This window comes from Macadamia integrifolia, unplaced genomic scaffold, assembly GCF_013358625.1.
Source record: "Macadamia integrifolia cultivar HAES 741 unplaced genomic scaffold, SCU_Mint_v3 scaffold445, whole genome shotgun sequence".
Taxonomy (NCBI): domain Eukaryota; kingdom Viridiplantae; phylum Streptophyta; class Magnoliopsida; order Proteales; family Proteaceae; genus Macadamia; species Macadamia integrifolia.
Window position 1 is genome coordinate 326,737 of NW_024870450.1, and position 19,771 is coordinate 346,507.

At 37.7% G+C, this 19,771-nt stretch overlaps 3 protein-coding genes and 1 long non-coding RNA gene across 7 annotated transcripts; all 4 read left to right on the forward strand.

Annotated features, from left to right (window-relative positions):
* The first annotated feature begins 668 nt into the window (after positions 1-668).
* LOC122068603 (disease resistance protein RGA2-like) lies at positions 669-7,465 on the forward strand. Of its 2 annotated transcripts, none has more exons than XM_042632476.1 (8): positions 669-4,358; positions 4,456-4,598; positions 4,695-4,886; positions 5,177-5,312; positions 5,455-5,560; positions 5,858-6,557; positions 6,646-6,712; positions 6,789-7,465. In XM_042632476.1, the coding sequence occupies exon 1, from the start codon at positions 811-813 to the stop codon at positions 4,276-4,278; it is 3,468 nt and encodes a 1,155-aa protein (XP_042488410.1). In that variant the 5' UTR covers positions 669-810; the 3' UTR covers positions 4,279-4,358; positions 4,456-4,598; positions 4,695-4,886; positions 5,177-5,312; positions 5,455-5,560; positions 5,858-6,557; positions 6,646-6,712; positions 6,789-7,465. The 2 variants fall into 2 exon arrangements, 1 of the variants encoding a protein (XP_042488410.1); XR_006137198.1 differs by having other exon boundaries at positions 995-1,122; positions 4,480-4,598.
* A 4,007-nt stretch (positions 7,466-11,472) lies between these two features.
* LOC122068612 (putative disease resistance protein RGA3) lies at positions 11,473-12,027 on the forward strand. The gene has a single exon (XM_042632485.1). The coding sequence runs from the start codon at positions 11,473-11,475 to the stop codon at positions 12,025-12,027; it is 555 nt and encodes a 184-aa protein (XP_042488419.1).
* A 1,498-nt stretch (positions 12,028-13,525) lies between these two features.
* LOC122068617 lies at positions 13,526-15,441 on the forward strand. 2 transcript variants are annotated; one of them, XR_006137202.1, is made up of 5 exons: positions 13,526-13,959; positions 14,055-14,217; positions 14,327-14,419; positions 14,491-14,576; positions 14,934-15,441. It is a non-coding gene; the product is annotated as an uncharacterized LOC122068617 (long non-coding RNA). The 2 variants fall into 2 exon arrangements; XR_006137201.1 differs by having other exon boundaries at positions 13,526-14,217.
* Positions 15,442-16,802: 1,361 nt separating this feature from the next.
* On the forward strand, positions 16,803-18,000 carry LOC122068618 (glutathione transferase GST 23-like). Of its 2 annotated transcripts, XM_042632490.1 has the most exons (3): positions 16,803-17,382; positions 17,553-17,802; positions 17,851-18,000. In XM_042632490.1, the coding sequence occupies exons 1-3, from the start codon at positions 17,068-17,070 to the stop codon at positions 17,913-17,915; spliced, it is 630 nt and encodes a 209-aa protein (XP_042488424.1). In that variant the 5' UTR covers positions 16,803-17,067; the 3' UTR covers positions 17,916-18,000. The 2 variants fall into 2 exon arrangements, with proteins under 2 accessions (XP_042488424.1, XP_042488423.1); XM_042632489.1 differs by having other exon boundaries at positions 17,553-18,000.
* Positions 18,001-19,771: the final 1,771 nt, after the last annotated feature.

Sequence of the window (19,771 nt, forward strand, 5' to 3'; positions counted from 1 at the left end):
TTAACTGAGGTCATCTTCCATTCATTTTCATCCATTGGAATTCCACTAATAAAGTGTCATTGGAGGGCAAGTGGTATGGCTTTTCAATTTTTTTTTATTTTTATTTTTTTGTCGTCAATGGAGTTGGTAGTCTAATGGTGAAAATGTCCTTTTAATCTATTATCGCTCGAGCCGTATTATCGATCATTCAACTCTCAAGATTTAAATACTATGATACATAGTGAGTTCTGAATCAAATTATATAAAGCTGGCGAATACTTGGGTTCCTGAGATCCATAGTTGTGAAATTAGAATGATTTTTTTTTTCTTTTTTTCTTGTGGAATTATATTAAGATAACCTAAATATTGCACATTTCTTACTTTTCTTCTTTGTTTTTTTTTTCAATATCGTCCCATTATTTTGATGGGCTGGCTAGCACATGTTGCGTTAAAAGAAAATTTGAAAAAAATCCTCTGCCGCAGGTGTGGCCTTGCGGTGAGGATCTGACAGTCAGAATGGCATTGGGTCGTGTGCCAATGTTGTCTCGGCCGTCGAATCCTCGCCGCACGGTTGCACCCGCGGCAGAGGATGAATGTCCAAATTCAGGTGGACCGGTACTGGACGATGTCGGTGGTTCGGGCAGTTCACTGACCAATGGGCTTTATTTGCCCTTTAAAACTAATGTGACCTTCCACCCATTTTCATCCCAGTAAAGAAGTGTTGTTCTTCAAGGATAAATATGGCTCCTCAAACATCAGATCCCAGTAAAGAACACATCTCTTACGAATCCAATTTCCTCTGGTCTCTCAATTCTTGATAGATTACCAACAATGATAACTGTCAATGCTCTTGTTTTCCTTGTCATCCAACAATTGGGTGAGATCATCCAAGTTGAGATCCAACAAGAGGTACGAGTGGTCGTGGGAGTGAAGAAGGACATCAAGAAGCTCTCTGCTACTCTTATGAAAATCCAGGCTCTGCTCAAGGATGCTGAAGAAAGGCAATTCATGGAAAATTCAGTGCAGCTTTGGTTACAGGAACTGAAAGATGTAGCCTATGACATTGATGATGTGTTAGATGATTGGGGCACTGAAATTCTCAAATCATCAATTGTAGAGGGAGTTGATGATCATGATAAGAAGGTATGCCCTGCCAACTTGTTTGTTTCTCCTTGCTTTCGTTTCAAGCAAATTGGTTTGCGCCATGACATTGGTCATAAGATAAAGGAGATAAAAGGAAGACTAGATGAGATAGCAAGTGAGAAAGATAAGTTTAGTTTTATTCAAACTACTACTACTAGAAATGAATTAATTATAGATGATGAGTCAAGGAGGAGGAGATTAGAAACTAGCTCCCTCGTTGATGTCACAGAGGTGTTTGGTCGTGACATGGATAAAGATATCATAATAAGCAAGTTGATAAGTGAGGGCAGTAGTCCGCAAGATGAAATGGTTTCTGATCATGTCCATCCCATGATAATCTCCATTGTGGGCATGGCTGGTTTGGGCAAAACAACACTTGCCCAACTCACCTTCAATGATGAGAAGGTGAAGAACCATTTTGATAAGAGAATATGGGTACACGTGTCTAAACCTTTTGATAAAGAGAAGGTTGCCATGCGTATTATCGAAGAAATGGGTGGTGGTGGTGGTGGTGGTGGTGGTGGTGAGAACAATATTGTGTCCCAAGGTGGGGGTCATAATATAGCATGGGAAGTTGTGCATCGTCAATTGACTACTTCTATCCAAGGAAATCAATTCCTACTCATCTTAGATGATGTGTGGACTGAGGATCGTAGTTTGTGGGATCCATTGTTGCTTTCCCTCAGATGCAGTTCTCAAGGAAGTAGAATTATTGTTACGACACGAAACGAGAGGGTTACCATCATGATGGGCACAACATATGTCCACAGTTTAGGATTATTGTCTGATGAAAACTGTTGGTCATTGTTGAGACATTATGCTTTTGATGGAAGGCAAGAAAAAGAGTGTGAGAAATTAAAAGAAATTGGTATAGAACTTGCACACAAGTGTAACGGATTGCCTCTTTCGGCAAAGACTCTAGGAAGTTTATTGCGTTTCAAAGAGTCAAAACAGGAGTGGCAATATGTATTGCAAAATGATATATGGAAGGTTGTATCAACCCTTGATAAACCAGTCTTGCCAGCTCTATTACTAAGCTATAATGATTTTCCCTCTCATTTGAAGCAATGCTTTGCGTATTGTTCTTACCTCCCGAGAGGTTATCATATGGACAAATATGCCATAATCAAGCAATGGATGGCACAAGGCTTTCTTGGTGATCATTTGGCAGCCAAATTTGACGATTGGATTGCAGTGGGTGAAGAATACTTCAACCATTTGGTCATGAGTTCATTTTTTCAGAAAGATGTCACAGAATATTTCCAAATGCATGACCTCGTCCATGACTTTGCCAAATCCCTTGCAGAAAATGAATGCTTTACTTTGACGATTAAAGATACCAATGCGCAAGAATTTGACTTTGGTAGAACCCGTCATTTATCTCTAGTAATAGAAGAGATAAACACGATTCCTTCTTTCATTCACAAGGCAAAGAATCTGCGAACTCTTAAAATTTATAAAGCACAGATTCCTAGACTTTCTTCTGACTTATTTGGACACTTGACGTGTCTGAGGATTTTAGATTTGCATAGTACTTACCTTGAAGAGCTTCCAAATGAGGTAGAGAAGTTGATACATCTAAGGTACCTTAACTTGTCCATGGCAAGGTTTAAAGAATTACCTAAGGCAGTGACCAAATTGTACAATTTGAAAATATTACACCTTTATGGATGTAAGAATCTTTGTAAACTACCTGAAGGGATTGGAGGATTAGTCAATTTGATAGAGCTTGATCTGATTGAATGTCGCCAACTAAGCTACTTGCCAGAAGGAATTGGGAGATTGAGCAAACTGCATCGTTTGCCACACTTCGTTATTTGTGGGGTGGAGAGAGGAGGATGTAAGATTGGAGAACTGAAAAATCTCAACTTCCTCAAAGGTTCACTAAGACTAATAGGTTTGGGGAGAGTGGAAAATGGAAATGAGGCTAAGATGGCTTGCTTGAAGAATAAGCAACACCTTCGTGCTCTGTATTTCTATTTCAATCAATATACTGGTGTTTCACAAGTTGATGAAAATGCTACTGAAGGAGAAAGAGAAGGAGAATTAGGAGAAAAAGAAGAAGATGAAGAAGAAGAAATAGTTGATGCTGAAGCTAAAACAGAAGGACGAGAAGAAGAAGAAGAAGAAGCTGGTGTTTCACGTGTTGGTGAGAATGTCGTTGATGAAGAAGAGGAAGGGAAAACAGAAGGAGAAGAAGAAGTAGTTGATGGAGAAGACATGTTGTTGAGGAGGAGGATGGAGGATGTGCTGGAAAGTCTCCAACCACATCAAAACCTTGAGAAACTAATAATCAAGGACTACCCTGGTGTTCTGTTCCCAAATTGGATGTGTAGTCATGAAAACTTTACGATTTCCTCCAATCTGGTTTTCTTGGAACTACGTTGGTGCAGGAAGTGTAAGCAATTGCCTCCGACTTTGGGGAAACTACCATCCCTTGAAACCCTTGTAATAGGTGGAATGGATAAAGTCAAATTCATGGGTGTTGAGTTTTTTGGAATTGATTTTGCAACAACAAGTGATGGTGGGTTTGGCAAAATATTCCCAAAATTGAAAGTCTTTGAGTTGGCTTCAATGCGTAATTTGGAGGATTGGGATTTAAGACTAGTACAGAATTTTCAAGAAGGGAAAGAGTTCATCTTTATGCCGTGTCTACAAGATCTCTTACTTTTGGGTTTGCCCAAGTTAAGGACATTTCCACAGCACCTTACTCAGGCTACATCCCTGAGGAAATTGTTCATATGGTACTGTCCAAAGTTGAGTTGGATGCCATCATCTCCATCCTCCCATCTTCCTTTTCTGCACGTTGAGGAGTTGATCTTAAAAAAGGACGCAGGTTCATTTTCAAAGTCACTAGTACCAAACAACCACATGTTTCTCCCTAACCTCAAGTTGTTGCGGGTGAGACAATCACCATTCTCGTCCTTACCTGTAGGATTAGGGCAACTCAGTTCGCTTCAGATTCTGGATATCCGAACCTGTTCTAAGATCAAGTCAATACCTGAGGGGGAGTTGCAGCATCTCACCGCATTACAAGAGTTGAGGATCATGAGGTGTCCCGCCTTGAGACGACGTTGCCAGAAGGAGAAAGGAGAAGATTGGGGCAAAATATCTCACATCCCAAACATCTTCATCGATGGCAAGAAGATCAAATGAGGAGAAACTTCCACAACAAGAGGCATTAATGTTAATGGAGGAAGAAGAAGCGGACAACAAACGCATCACATACTTGAAAGGTAATTCAAACAGTATGTTTGTTAATTGCTTGATTTGTTGTTTGGTTCTATTTTATTCCTTCGTTTTATTTATTTATTTATTTTGGATTATGTCTAGGATCGATTGATTTTGGTTTGTTAGGTATTTGAGGTTGAAGATAGATAGATACCAGAGAACTCGAATGTTGAATGCCTAAAGTTGGACAGAAACAAACCCGACCTCCTTCATCAGCACCTAGTTAGGGAGTTCGGGTTGATCAGGTCAGCGTATTGTATCAGTTTTCTCATTTATTTTGAATTCACGAGTGGCATGTTTCCTGTTTCTGAAGAATCTGATTTGATGTAAATGTATGATAGATTCCTTCAATCAGGACTGTTATTGCATTACATAGACTTTGTGAAAGCAGTGGAGATGGTAGACAAGGCTGAGGAGCACACCATCTAAGTTGCAGTAATCACCAAAGGATGATTTGGCAGAAGAAAGAGTTCATTTTCCATATGAATTATATTGGAGCTCATCACCCACATTTACCTTCAACTTCTCCAAAGGTATTTTCCTGGCTTGTTCACACTAATGGCTATCAACTACTTGTAGCCTTTTAGGAGGATGCTGGGAAGAAATGAATAGAATTTTGATTAACTATTCAGATATTTGTTTGTTAGCTATTAGCTTTTGAAAAGGCTGATTCTTTCTTCTTTTATTGATAAATCAGATTGCTCAGCATTTTAAGGTTTTGGCTGTTTTGATTCTAAGAATTTATGATTCAAAGGCTTTCCTCCATCCTCTTTGATGGTTTTATTCTTCTGCCTATCGTGGCGCTAAATCTCAAATACTTTAGATTTTCAGAACTCAGTTGAACATGAAGAAATTAGCTTTGAGGACAATCCCTTTTGACCATTGTCAAAATTTCTCTGTTTCTTCTGTTCCATGGTGAACTCCTCAGGAATGGAAGAGCATCCAGTCCAATGATCTGGGTAATTTTCCTTCTTGTTATGTCTGTACCTCTCTTTCCAAGTCCATTGATTTATTGATATATATATTTTTGGGTTCTTTCTTCATTTTATATATTTATTTGTTTTGGATTTTATTTATAATTGATTTCTTGGGGTGAGTTAGGTATTTGAGGTTCAAGATACCAGAGAATGTTCTATGCCAAATTGAGGACGGAAAACGAACCTGACCTCCTTGGTCACCACCTAGTTAGGGAGTTCAGGTTGATCAGGTCAGCCTTCTGTAAAATATCAGTTCTTTCTCTTATTTTGAATTCTTGAGTTGCCTGGTTCCTCTTTCCAGATTTTCTGATTTCACAGTCTGTATATTACATTAGAGAGTTCATTGGCTCTTTCATCAGTTATTTCTCTTATTTTGAATTCTTGAGTTGCCTGGTTCCTCTTTCCAGATTTTCTGATTTCACAGTCTGTATATTACATTAGAGAGTTCATTGGCTCTTTCATTTTTTTAACCCTTACACCTTATCACACTAGAGGAGCCTATCATGTCTTTTTTGTTGTTTTTGCAGAAAATTCAAGGTTTCCTGTCGGAGGAAGAGAAAGGTGAATAATGAACTACAAAGGTACATGACATGAGCATTCCATGACATCAAGGCAATATGTAAGACCCATGACTGCAATCTCCGCAAGGGTTCTTCCTTCGGCAAATGAAGAGCACAGTATGGTAGTTAATTCTTTAAGCAATTCTTCTTAGCCTTTTTGAATTTGGTGTTTTGGTTTTGATTTTTTTTCCTGCACCTCATCTTTGTTTAATTCTTGAACAGAAATATAGGCCCACTGTTTGAGGTTTGACAAGAAGACTCAAACAAGGAATTCAATGTTGAAAAGATTGTGTTAGTCTCTTTAAATACAGTTGAAGCAGAGGAAATGGTAGATGAGGAAACTATTTATGTTGTAAGCAATAATCTTGGAGTTTGAGGATGTCAAAATTCTATGTATGTGGTGGATGCTGCTCGTGGAGTATTTATTTCTCCATTCTTGTACCCTGAGCTAGAGAGAGATCCTCGCTTAGCTATGTTGTAGAGCATCAATCCTTTTTCCTTTTGATAATTGCAGAGCATCAATGTCAATGGCCACATATATGGCCTTCTCTGTGCTGATGTTGGTTGGTCTGATGGTGGATCAAGGACGATTTTCCAGAACGGCTCTTTTACCACATCAATTATATTAGGACTGATCGACCCACATGTACCCTCAACTTCTCTTAAGGTATTTTCTTTGCATGTTGACACAACATTCAACTTTTATATACTTTTAATTAATCTGTATCTAACCATCCACTACATTTGGCTTCTAGGAGGATATGCTTAGCAGAAAAGAAGGGTAATGGCTAGCAATGTTCCAGAAGATGCTTAATACCAAAGGTATTTCATGTCACTGATCATAAGATTTTGCTATTTATACGAGTCCTATGTGATTCTTGTCTGAATCATATAACAGAGAGCTTGAGGAGGTCTATAGGAATGTCCCTGCATAAAGGATGCCAGTGCCAACGGATGTGGAACACAATGCTGCACTTGACTTGGTGATTAGAGAGGACTTCAATCGAAAGCTTGGAAGAGCAAGTAATCACAAGCATAGTGAAGGTTCTGAAGGATTTATGTGCATTTCCAAGATCGCAGACTTCTTAGAGAAATCGGCAGCTAAATTGGAGATTTCTTCTTCCAGGATCGAGTTCCGGGGTTCAATTTCTGATGAGCTTATTGTTGATGCTCAAGGCCTTCTAAGGTTTCGGTTTGGTAGTTGACAGTTTGTCTGCTGCTTTCTAGTCCCTCCTGCTGATGGCAATGCCGAAGGTGGGAGGGGGTAGTACAGCTTCTTTGTTTTGTCTGGTTTTGTGCAGTTGATGTTTGGACTTTATTTTATCATGTAACAGAAATTGTGGATGAAACAGTAAATGGTGGGATAGTGTGATATAGTCCATGTAGTTGGCTATAGCTTTGATGATTCAGTTGGTGATATGGTCCAACCAACTGAAACATTTCCCTTCCCTTTCTTTGGTGTACTAGTGTTTGGAGTTGCGAGCAAACACTGCCTACTTTTGATAAATGTGTCAAAAAGACTCATCCTAATTGTGCGATGTGGAATGATAATGTGGCAATTCTGATATTTAGATAGATAGACATAGTTTGGATTAACCACATCTTCAACTTAAGAATCTAATTTAATCAAATACCATGGCAGAGACAATAGTTTGAGTTCACATGGTATGGGATTTTCTCGGCCATATGACTTACTGTGCATGGGTTTTGTCTCTGGATTTCATACTAAAGCTCCAATGGTGAAAATTTATCAATTTCAAGGACAACACCAGTCGATCAATTCTCAGTAGCCAACAGATCATTCACAATGTCTAATAACATCCTTCTTGGCGGATTTCTCTTATAATATCCTGAGTGCTTTAATATTCTTGATCACTTTCAGTTATTTACTTTTTCGGCATATTTATAGGTTCCAATTTACTTATGATGAACATCCAAATTTGTTCTTTCTTTACTTAAGCAAGCAAGAATATTTGTTATTCTTACAATGTGATGGGGCCATAGGGCCAATACCAGGGCTGGTCCCACGTCGGGCTTGGGAGGGATGAGTTTGGAGTTTGGATTTTGGAGTGGGTCAAATATAACTTGAACATATTAGGATTGTATCGGTTGTATTAGTGGTGAAACAGAGCCGAGTTGGACCAGGTTTCTTAAAACCCTAGCTTAACCCAAGGTCCCCAAAACTCAACTCTTGTCCAACCCAACGCTATCAGACTTATGCCTAGGCCCAACCCTATCGGGCTCATGCCAACCCAACCCGGCTCTAATTGACCTTGATTGGGACAAATATAAAGTTCCAACGAAATTTCAAAACTTGTTTCTAAATTTGAACTTGACAAACTTTTAACACATGTTCAGAGTTTTGAAAATGGACCGGGGATCGTTGCCACGTTGCATGGCCTCTACACCAGCACAGAACCAATGAGAACATGATCAGAGGCATCGATAGAGGTGGGTTTTCGTATTTCACAGGAAGCAAGACCGTCTTTTTTTTCCCCCTTACTCGAGGGGAAGAGATGGTTTAGACGTAGCTGTTGTTTGAAGGGTTGAAAGATTTACTTCTGATTGACAACCAAATCTAAAGTTCCAATAAAATTTCAACACTAATTTCAAAATATGAAATTCCAACGAACTTTCAACACTTAATTTGGAATTTATAGTTTTTAAAATTTGAACTTTTAATTTGGGATTAAGCTTTCCTTCATCTATGGAGAGAGAAAATTCCTTCATATGGTAATATGTCGCTGTGATTAAATTCTTATGTTATCATAAATTCATACCTTCTATTGTACAATATCGAAAATATCCCTCCCTAAAGTAGTTCAATGGTACTTCATGCAAGATTCTAAAACTCAAGAACAATCACGGGACCTTAATGGTTAGATCTACCCCTTTATTTTTTTTATTTTTTTTTAAATCAATATTTATGATAATTTCATCCTTGGACCATACATGTGGAATGAGATTGAAAATATCAGAATTTAAAGATCAATCAAGATTGATACCATTCTGATCTACCCGGGAAAATTAGTCGTTTAATTTGTAGGGTTGTTTTTCTTAACCTGATCACAATAAACGCCAATGCAAACAAGTGACTGCCATATCACAATTATACCGATGTATAGACTTTGGTGCTATTATTTATTTTTTATTTTCTAGAAGACTTTTGTGATTATTACAAAGTGGGAAAAAAAGAAAAAGTTTTGATTCACACTTGACACCACAATCCAGATATACCTAAAAGTTTTGCTAAAAACAATTCATGGTGGGCCTGCAAGGGGATATTTCTATTTGTATTGTCATAATTAATGGGTTATTTTCTGTAGGATTAAAAATCTTCGGTTTGACAAAATCGAATGAAGTAAATTTCATATAAATTGAACCTGAACCAAATTTAAATAATGCTACGTTTTATTATTATGTTTCTTTGTTCAGTTGCATGAAATTACCTATATAGGTTTCTTTGTTGAGTTATGTAATATTGTGGGACTGTATCTTTATAAGATTATTATGCTTAAACTGAATTTGAACCAAATAATCAATAATATCGTGTATGAATCAAATGAAACGGAATAGAAATTGAATAAAACCGAAGTTGATTCGGTCTAGTTTTAATTTGAGTTCCTAAAAATTATTTAATTTCAATTTATACATAGTGTGTCATAAGCCGAAAAAACAAACCTACCCCTCCCCCCCCCCCCCCCCCTCCCACCTCTCCACACCACCCCCAACCAACCAACCAAAAAAAAAAAAAAAAGAATAATAGCTGGCTTATCTTAGATTTGGTATCAATATTGGGTCAAGAGTAAAATTGATTGATCCATATCATCATCGATTGATATCATATTAGTATCGATGAAGACCAATATCAATCCGATTCCCAAAATTTAAATATGTGATACATAGTAAATCTTGAAAAAAAAAGAAAAAACCAATTAACACCCTTAGATAAAAGCTTGTGAGTACTTGGGGCTCCTGAGTTCCATTGTTGTGAGATTAGAATGGATTATTAATTTAGGGTTACTAAAATAGATAAGTTTTAGATTAAGAAAAGAAGTAGGAAATAATAGATTAATAATTGGTGGGTTGCTGAGCTTATCTCTCCAATGATTGGCCGAGGTGTGCGTAAGCTGATTAGAACACCTTGATTAACAAAAAAAAAAAAAAAAATCTAGTTTTTCAAGAAGAAAGAGGTCCTCATGATACATGAAAGAAAGGGAAGGTGAGTCAGATCTCGGATTGGAATTGTCCTTGATCGACTTTGCAGTTTTAATTTTCATAATTTTTCTTTTGTCTTTTTCTTATGGAATTATATTAAGATAACCTAAATAATGTACATCATGGGACTTAAATGCTGAATTGACACCAAAGTAGTCCAGACTCCAGAGCCACATTTCCTACTTTGCTATATTTCATTATTTTGCTGGGCTGGCTTAGCACAAGTTGTGCTAAAAATAATTCATGGGGAACCAGTACTGGACCTGCAATGGGCTATTGCTACACGTGGGTGGTTCACTTCATTCCAATGGCCACTGGCCAATGGGCTTATTTTTACCCTTAAACTAATGTGATCTTCCACCCATTTTCATCCACTGAACTCTACTAAAGCGTTTTTGTTGAGTTGCATGAAATTACCTATATGAGTTTCTTGGTTGAATTACGTAATATTGTGAGACTGTCTTTTTGAAGTTGTTATGCTTAAGCTGAATTTGAACCAAATAATCAATAATATCGTATATGAATCGAAATGAAACATAATAGGAACTGAATAAAACTGAAGTCGATTTGGTTCAGTTTTAATTTGAGTTTCTAAAAATTATTTAATTTCAGTTTGTACATAGTGTGTCATGAACCGAATAAACAAACCTAACCCCCTCCCAAAAAAAAAATAATAATAGTTGACCTATCTTAGATCGGGTATCAACATCGGATCAAGGGTAAAATTTATCGATCCATGTCGTTATGGATTGATATCATATTGGTATCGATGGAGATCAATATTGATCTGATTCTCAAGATTTATATCTGTGATACATAGTGACTCTTGAATCAAATTAAAATTAAGAACCAAACCAATTGACACCCTTAAATAAAGCTTGCCGAGTACTTGGGGTTCCTGAGATCCATTGTTGTGAAATTAGAATGGATTACTAATAAGCAAGTTGATAAGTGAGGGCAGTAGTACTCAACAAGATCAAATGGTTTCTGATCATATGCCCCCCATGATAATCTCCATTGTGGGCATGCCCGGTTTGGGCAAAACAACACTTGCCCAACTCACCTTCAATGATGAGAGGGTGAAGAACCATTTCGATAAGAGAATATGGGTACACGTGTCTAAACCTTTTGATAAACAAAAGGTCGCCATGCTTATTATTGATGAAATTGGTGGTTGTGGGAATAATTTTGTCTCCCAAGGTGGTGGTCATCATATTGCATGGGAGGTTGTGCATCGTCAATTGACTAGTTCTATCCAAGGAGTTCATTTCCTACTCATCTTAGATGATGTGTGAAATGAAGATCGTAGTTTGTGGGAACCGTTGTGGTTTTCTCTCGAATGCGGTTCTCAAAGAAGCAGAATTATGGTCACGACACGAAATGAGAAGGTTGCTATCATGATGGGCAGCACAAAATATGCCCACAGATTAGGAGTATTGTCTGATGAAAATTGTTGGTCGTTGTTGAGACATTATTCCTTCGATGGAAGGCAAGAAAAAGAGAGTGAGAAATTAAAAGAAATTGGCATGGAAATATCAAAAAAGTGTAATGGATTACCTCTTTCAGCAAAGACTCTTGGAAGTTTGTTGCGTTTCAAAGAGTCAAAACAGGAGTGGCAATATATATTGCAAAATGATATATGGAAGGTTGTATCAACCCTTGATGAACCAGTCTTGCCGGCTCTGTTACTAAGCTATAATGATTTGCCCTCTCATTTGAAGCAATGCTTTGCATATTGTTCTCTCTTCCCAAGAGCTTATTTGATTAGCAAATATGCCATAATCAGACACTGGATGGCACAAGGCTTTCTTGGTGATCATTTGGCAGCCAAATGTGAGGATTTGATTGCAGTGGGTGAAGAATACTTCAACCATTTGGTCATGCGTTCATTTTTTCAGAAAGATGTCACAAACTCATGAGGTACAATAGAATATTTCCAAATGCATGACCTCGTCCATGACTTTGCCAAATCCCTTGTAGAAAATGAATGCTTTAGTGAAAAATGGAAATGAGGCTAAGATGGCATGTTTGAAGAATAAGCAACACCTTCGTGCTCAGTATTTCTATTTCAATCAATATACGGGTGCTTCACGAGTTGATGAGGATGTAATTGACGGAGAAGGAGAAGAAGAAGAAGAAGAAATAGTTGATGGTGAAGCTAAAACAGAAGGACGAGAAGGAGAAGGAGGAGAAGAAGTAGTTGATGGAGGAGACATGTTGTCGAGGAGGATGGAAGATGTGTTGGAAAGTCTCCAACCACATCAAAACCTTGAGAAACTAATAATCAGGGACTACCCTGGTGCTGTGTTCCCAAATTGAATGTGTAGTCATGAAAACTTCACGATTTCCTCCAATCTGGTTTTTCCTGAACTCAAATGTAAGCAATTGCCTCCGATTATGGGGAAACTACCATCCCTTGAAACCCTTGTAATAGGTGGAATTGATAAACTCAAATTCATGGGTGTTGAGTTTTTTGGAATCGATCATGGTGCTACAACAAGTGACGGTGGGTTTGACACAATATTTCCAAAATTGAAAGTCTTCCAGTTGGGTCGGATGCATAATTTAGAGGATTGGGATATAAGACTGGTACAGAATTTTCAAGAAGGCTCATTTTCCACATGAATTATATTGAAGCTTATCACCCACATTTACCTTCAACTTCTCCAAAGGTATTCTCCTGGCTTGTTTTCACTAATGGCTATCAACTACTTGTAGCCTTTTAGGAGGATGCTGGGAAGAAATGAATAGAATTTTGATTAACTATTCAGATATTTGTTTGTTATCTATTAGCTTTTGAAAGGCTGTCCAACTGAACAATTTCCTGTTCCCTTCTTCTTTTTTTTTCTTTCTCTGAAGAGACCAGTCAAATAATTGCTCAATAATATAAACTCATACGGCTGCGGTTTGAGGAAATTGCAATAATGCTTGAGCTAATGTTGGAAGGTGTTAGAACAAACACCAAGAAATACGAATAATAAAGAGATAATAGATTCGTACGACAAAGATTTAATGAGGTTCACACACCAGGATGGTGTGCTACGTCCTCGGGCGAAGAAGAAGATGATTCACTATGCAGAAGAGGGATTACACTCCAGCAGCGGCGAGGAAAAACTCGCCCTGAAACCATAGCTGCGTGAAAACCCTAGAATACAATGACTTTCTCAACAAGCAACAGTACATTATATATACTCCAAAATCGTGGGTCGATCCATCAGGTCGCGGTCGATCCGGTCGAACCATATACGCCCCCACACCCCCATACGAGATCAATGATAGGCTTCGGGCTTGGGCCCAAGCCCTCTGCTTCCATCACAGATCTCATAAAATTTTTCATTGGGGTCGCCACCAAAATATGCCAGATCGGGTCAATCTTCAAAACGGGTCAAGAATTCGAGACAAACTTAACAAAAGGAAACGACTGCAACCTCAGTCATCACCGCCAAGGTCCAAGCACGTCTTTAATGGAAATTACCCTTTTTTTTTTTTCTTTTATGATTCTTTCTTCTTTTATTGATAAATCAGATCAGAGCCTGCTCTGTGTTTTAAGGTTTTGGACATTTGGATTCTGAGAATCTATGATTCAAAGGCTTTCCTTCATCCACTCTGATGGTTTTAATCTCCTGCATATGGTAGTGCTAAAGTCTCAAATGCTTGAGATTTTCGCAACTCAAGTGTGAACAGGAGGATATTAGCTTTGAGGACAATCTCCTTTGACCAGTGTCCAAATTTCTCTGATTTCTCTGTGCGAGGGTGAACTATTCAGGCATGGAAAGCATGCAATCCAATGATCCATGTTCTTGGCTGACTCTGTTCTTAAGAAGCTGGAGTTTAGAGGTTATTTGATAAGGGTAAATCATGACTCATTGATCTTCTTGCTGCTTATTTGCTGCATCTGTTCGTTTTAGAACATTTTCTACAAGTGATCCATTTGGGCTCCTTCCAGTTTTTGGCTACCAGCCAAATGTCAGAGACTTGTTACTGCATTCAACAATTTGGAGAATGGAGACCCTGAAACTGAGATTTACTGACTTTGCAATAATTATCAATGAGATCTCAGTGGATGTCTTATAAGAAGCAGCCCTAATTTACAGCAAGTCCAGATCAATGTGAGATACGGTGATTTACTCTTTTTTGCATTCTATTATCTTTCTAAATGTTTAGATTCGCATAATCTTGTTTTTGGGTGTAATTGATTTCTGTTGTTTTGTTCTACAGACTCTGTGGCCTCTGTCACAATTTCTCTGGAGACTTCCCTTCAAAGCTCAAGGCCCTTTAAGTTTATAGCTTAAACCAATTTCGGTCATTAAGGTGAGATTGTTAGAAACTATATATGAAATATGAATTGGAATTCATTAAGCTGATACTTGACAATTCACCAGCCCTTGACAGTAAAGATATGTTGTGGCTTCAAGGAGCCTCGGCACAAGCCAAAATCATTTATAAAGGGCCTCCGTCAGAATTCAAGGTCTGATAAACCTTCATAGATCTTTATGAAACATAGTTGAGTTTTTGTGTTGTACTTTCAATCTACCATATGGGCTTGATCAATTTCTTTGATGGGAAACCACTTGTAGACTGCCCATATTTGTCGCATTCATAGTTGATTCCATTTGAGCTATAGATTTTAAGTTCATAATTCATAGTTTGGCTAGTAAATTTTAGGTGCTTAAATGTTGAGTTCATCAACAATTCATTTCATTTATTACCTTGATTCATTGAGGTTTAGGTGGCAACAATCATCTGATTTCAAAAGGTTGGATTGCTATACATTTTAACAAGTTTTCAAGACTCTTCTTTAATCCAGTTCTTTTTTCTCTATTAGGATTAGGCTTCTTCTACATTCATCGAGTGGGATCTAGTTCTGATCTTCGTTCCAGCATCATCATCATAACCAGCAGGCGGCCAAGGAGGCCCAATCATCATTTTTGTACCTTCCTAATCTTCTTCTGCAGCAGAACTCAGATGATGGTTGAGGCCGAATATGTCCAATCATGGCTTCATCACCCTCCCGACCTTCATCATCTTCAAATATGGAATTGGGTACTATTCTGGATTCGACATTCCCATTACTGGAGACATTTCCAACCACCAGAGACAGCCTCATCTTCTTTAAGCTCTGTCACGTTGGTTGTGCTTCCTATCAATGGTTCTGATCTTCTGGTTCTCAGCACCTTTAATACCTTATTTTTTTTTCCTTCGATTATGTTTGTTTTAGAGTTCAGGGGACATTTGAATTTCATCCCCCGGCATTGTAGAGATTATCAGAGCTTTGACTCTCAGAATATGGATTCCAAGTAGTGTATAATGAAATTATTCACATTCCTTTCTTCCATTTTTCTCAAGCAATGGAAAGAACTTCTCAGCCTTTGTTGTATTTTTGTTTTTTTTTTCCCACTTTATCTTTGTTTAATTCTTGAGGAGAAATATAAGTGCACTGTTGTGGTTTGACAAGAAGACTCAATAAGCAACTAATTGGAAGTCCTAGCATGGCCAAAACAACAGAGAAGCATTGAAGTTAATAATGTTGCTGTTAATTGGGGAAAAAAATCTTCAGGTTTACAAGCATGCAACAACTCATCACAGTAAACTATAGCCTCCAAACAAGAAAAGATTGAAAAGATTTAATCTGGATGGTCAGCGTCACTCGAAGGCTGGAACAGCATGCCTTCTCCAAGAGGTGAATGCGATGAACCACCATTGTACACCATTGTAAATTGTGGATTAAGATCTGAAGGCCTAGACTATCTATCCGCCTTGAGAAGCCATTTATATTAAGGGGAGGAATGAGTTGGTAGACTTTGCTGTTGCCCACTTGCACCCTCTTGTTGAATGGTAGTGAAGAGAGATGTTCATTGCCTAAAGAAGATTAGTAATCCTGGTAAGAATGATAGAGAATTAGATTGAAATCATTAGAATTAGAACAAGGTTAATGAACTATATGAGAAATGCGTACTACAAAAATCTATAAGCCACATAACTAGGTGGTTCACAGATGGGTGGTCTTGTTTCATGAAAATCTATTTCAGTCATGTTAGCCCTACGAGCAAGTTGGAAAGTCGCTTGACGAGAAAAACCGAACATCACAATATATCATGAACTGTCCTTACCATAAAGTCAGGATTTCTTTTGTTATGTCCTCACGTTCATCTCATTAGTCAAATTTTAATCTAAAACAATCTTACCTAAAGTGATATAAAATATGAAGAGTCTCTCATCGATGCAATAGAACCATGTGGTATTCTTGTTTTGTGCTGAAGCTTGGACTAGTGCAATGAGTTGGGTCTCTTATCACTTAGACCCACCACCTATGCCCACCATGTTTCAAGTCATGATCGAAGGCCAAGTTGATAAACAATAGTGACATAGTGAACATATATTCACACACCCTCTGTACCATTTCGTCCCTCAAACATCTTTTCTCATTATGTAACAGATCTATCTTGACTCTTGACATCCAACCCATTTGCAAAGAGAACCTTAGGTCTTACCTAGGGTTTTGCTAACCACTTACTATATTATAATACAGACACTTCTTTGGGCATCATGAATCCCCATTAAACAGTGGAACAGGAAAAAAAATATTATTTTGATTAGCAGACGTGATGGTCATAAGTTTCCTTTGACATGATTAATCACCAATTTGAAATGTCCAGTTGAATTTTGATAGTCAAACACTGGACCATCTCTTTTTCCATACTTGGATGTGGAAGAAAGGGAAGGTTCGAGGTGAGAGAGAGACTACTCGGGACGAATAACCTGGTATGATAAAGAAAGAGATAGAGATAGAGCACTTCAAGTTCAAAGTGCATGAACCGCCATTATTGAATAATATTGGTCCCTTCCTGTCACTGTAATCTCCACTTCCAAGAAACTTTTCTTCCTTTCATCTTGAGAACAAATCTCCCTATAACTTGAGGAGAGAAATATAAAGATCAGATCCATAAAGGGTTCTTAAAATGGGACATGTGAAGTTGCTTGCAACTTCTACTAGCCCTCCTTGTAGCAGAATTGTATGGGCTTTAAAGCTCAAAGGTGTACAATATGAGTACATAGAAGAAGACCTTGCAAAAAAAAGCCCCTTTCTTCTCCAGTGTAACCCAGTTCATAAGAAGGTTCCTGTCCTTGTCCTTGTCCATGATGAGAAACCAATTGCAGAATCATTCATTATCCTTGAGTACATCGATGATACCTGGGAAGGGTACCCTTTACTGCCTGTGGATCCTTATCAGAGAGCTATGGCTCGTTTCTGGGCTAAATTTGTAGATGAAAAGGTAACAAACTCACCATGATACCACTTGTTGGGACTTGGGTAGAGCTCATCCTTAAAAGTTAGTCGTTAAGGAAATGGTGTCCAAGTCCTTATAAACCTTTACATCGGGCTACTCACACTTTCTTGTTCGATGAATTCTTTTGTTAAACTAATATGTTGTTTTGGGTGTAGTGTTTGCTTGGTGTATGGCAAGCATGTTGTGCCCAAGTAGAGGAACAAGAGAAAGCTGTAGAGTCTGCACTAGAGACATTGAAGATTCTTGAGAAGCAGATTGAAGGGAAGAAATTCTTTGGAGGAGAGAAGATTGGGTTTCTGGATATAGTTGTGGGTTGGATCCCTTTTTGGCTCAATGCCTTAGAAGAAGTTGGAGGAATGAAGCTACTTGATGCAGAGAGTCTCCCTTTACTCTATGAATGGTCTCAGAATTTCATCCAAGTTCCTGTTATCAAAGAAAACTTACCACATAAAGAGAAGGTTATCAGCTACTTCCAGTTTGGCCGAAACTATATGCTTTCATTAGCTGCCGACAAATAATGCATTTCCTTTGTTTTAATCCTTTCAAGAGAATATTATGTATTGTTTGCAGAAAATTAAAATATTATCAGCTAAGTGTTCTCTATAAAATGATCAATCACTTCTTTTGCCACACTATTTGAGAACAGGGGCTCTGGGATTCCCAGTAGTCACATGTTTAGAGGATCATGGCACACCATTGATTGGATCCTTTCATAGAGATTTAACTGGGGCAAAAGTCTTATAAGTTGAGGTAAAGCTGCAGTTGGGGCAATGAATCATGATTGATTGCCATATCCTGTTTGAATTGAAAGCTAACATTGAAACAGCAGCTGAGCTAGATGAGGTTTCTATACTCTATGGTTGTCCCTTTTGAATTCAGAGATCATAGTTGGATTTTTGTTGAGAGTTTAGTCTCACATCGGCTACTATTAGCCTGTAACCCCCATTATACACCTTAGAATCCCTCTACCTACCAATTCGAACTTTTAAGTTGGAAGAATTTAAATAGTATCAGCAGAGCAGGTTTTCGCCATTTCCACAATTGGAATTGTGGATTTTCATGGGTTTCTTATAATTGACAGATCTTACTATGATCCTCAAGGCCTCTGCTCTGAAGGTGTATCCCCTAGTTTAGATTCTTTGTACCATTTCTTTTGTGAGTTTGGCTAACTTGCAGGTATATCCCCTAGTTTATGTAATCAAAAATGAAAATAATCAACTGGTTAATAGAGGGAGAGATCAGTATTATCACAAGGTGAAGAGGCAAGGTCATGTTGACACCTTAATAATCAAGATTTAAAAACTCAGAATCAGGGTATGGTATAAGTATCCAAATAACAGATACCAGCCTTCCCTTGCTAACACTAGACTAATTTAAAAATAATTTGACTAAGCTTTAGTACAGAGGGTCACCACAAACAATAAATATTCAAATTTAGAGTACTTTAGAATGGGGAAGGTCCTATTAAGTTATAATTAACAAAGTACTATATATTTTTTTTCTGTTTCCATTTTCTTTTGAGAAAATTTTTATCTTCTACTTACTTATCTTTATGTGGATCTTAAATGTGATCCTTCTTGTATTCACTCTTTTGAGAGTGCATTCTGGAGCACAGTCCCAAACAGGGGAAATGGGACTGAAGGAATTCATGATCACCAAATTCTCTAACCAATTGGATTGTTATGAGCTCAACTGATTAATGCCTCAATGACCTTTAACTTGACTTTTTTCCATCTCCTTAACTCTAATGGTTTATCTCAATCAGGCTAGGTTAATTACAGACAAAAGAAGATGAGCAAATATATATATATATATATATATATAGGTAAAGATGAGCAAATAAATATAGGTATCATCCTTATTCATCCACATGGGGGGCTCACGTGATCGAGGGAAACAGAAATTATTATTAAAAAGAAAATGTGAGAGCGTGCACGTCATACGATATTTTAGTTGTATAGGAAACATTTTCCTATTAATGATATGGGAGAGGATTCTTTGAGCAAGTGACATAAGGGGAGTTAAAGAATGAAGTGTGACAAAATTAAAAGATTTCACATATAGGAGGATAGTGAGATCATTTCCTATTATTTGATAACGTAGTTTCGTTTACTGCATTACAGTATTTGATTGTAGACATGAGATCCAATTCTGCATTCGAGTGATTTACAGAAATCTAAAATAACAATCAATCAAGAATTCTGAGAATTATAGATTACATGAGTTTAGAGGAGTTGATGATGTCCTTCAGTTATTAGGAATTTAAAGAAAAAAGGGTCCAGTAACTCAATGCCACTATTCTTGAACAACTTGGAGTCGGGCCATCTTTTTGCACTATCACACATACTAAAATAATGGGAAAAATTGGATTCAG

Bases quoted from the DNA above. Each gene is read 5' to 3' on its own strand.
- LOC122068603 (XM_042632476.1), top strand. From the start codon at position 811: ATGATAACTGTCAATGCTCTTGTTTTCCTTGTCATCCAACAATTGGGT.
- LOC122068612 (XM_042632485.1), top strand. From the start codon at position 11,473: ATGGTCACGACACGAAATGAGAAGGTTGCTATCATGATGGGCAGCACA.
- LOC122068618 (XM_042632489.1), top strand. From the start codon at position 17,068: ATGGGACATGTGAAGTTGCTTGCAACTTCTACTAGCCCTCCTTGTAGC. The intron at 17,383-17,552 runs GTAACAAACTCA...TTTTGGGTGTAG, and splicing joins CTAAATTTGTAGATGAAAAG to TGTTTGCTTGGTGTATGGCA.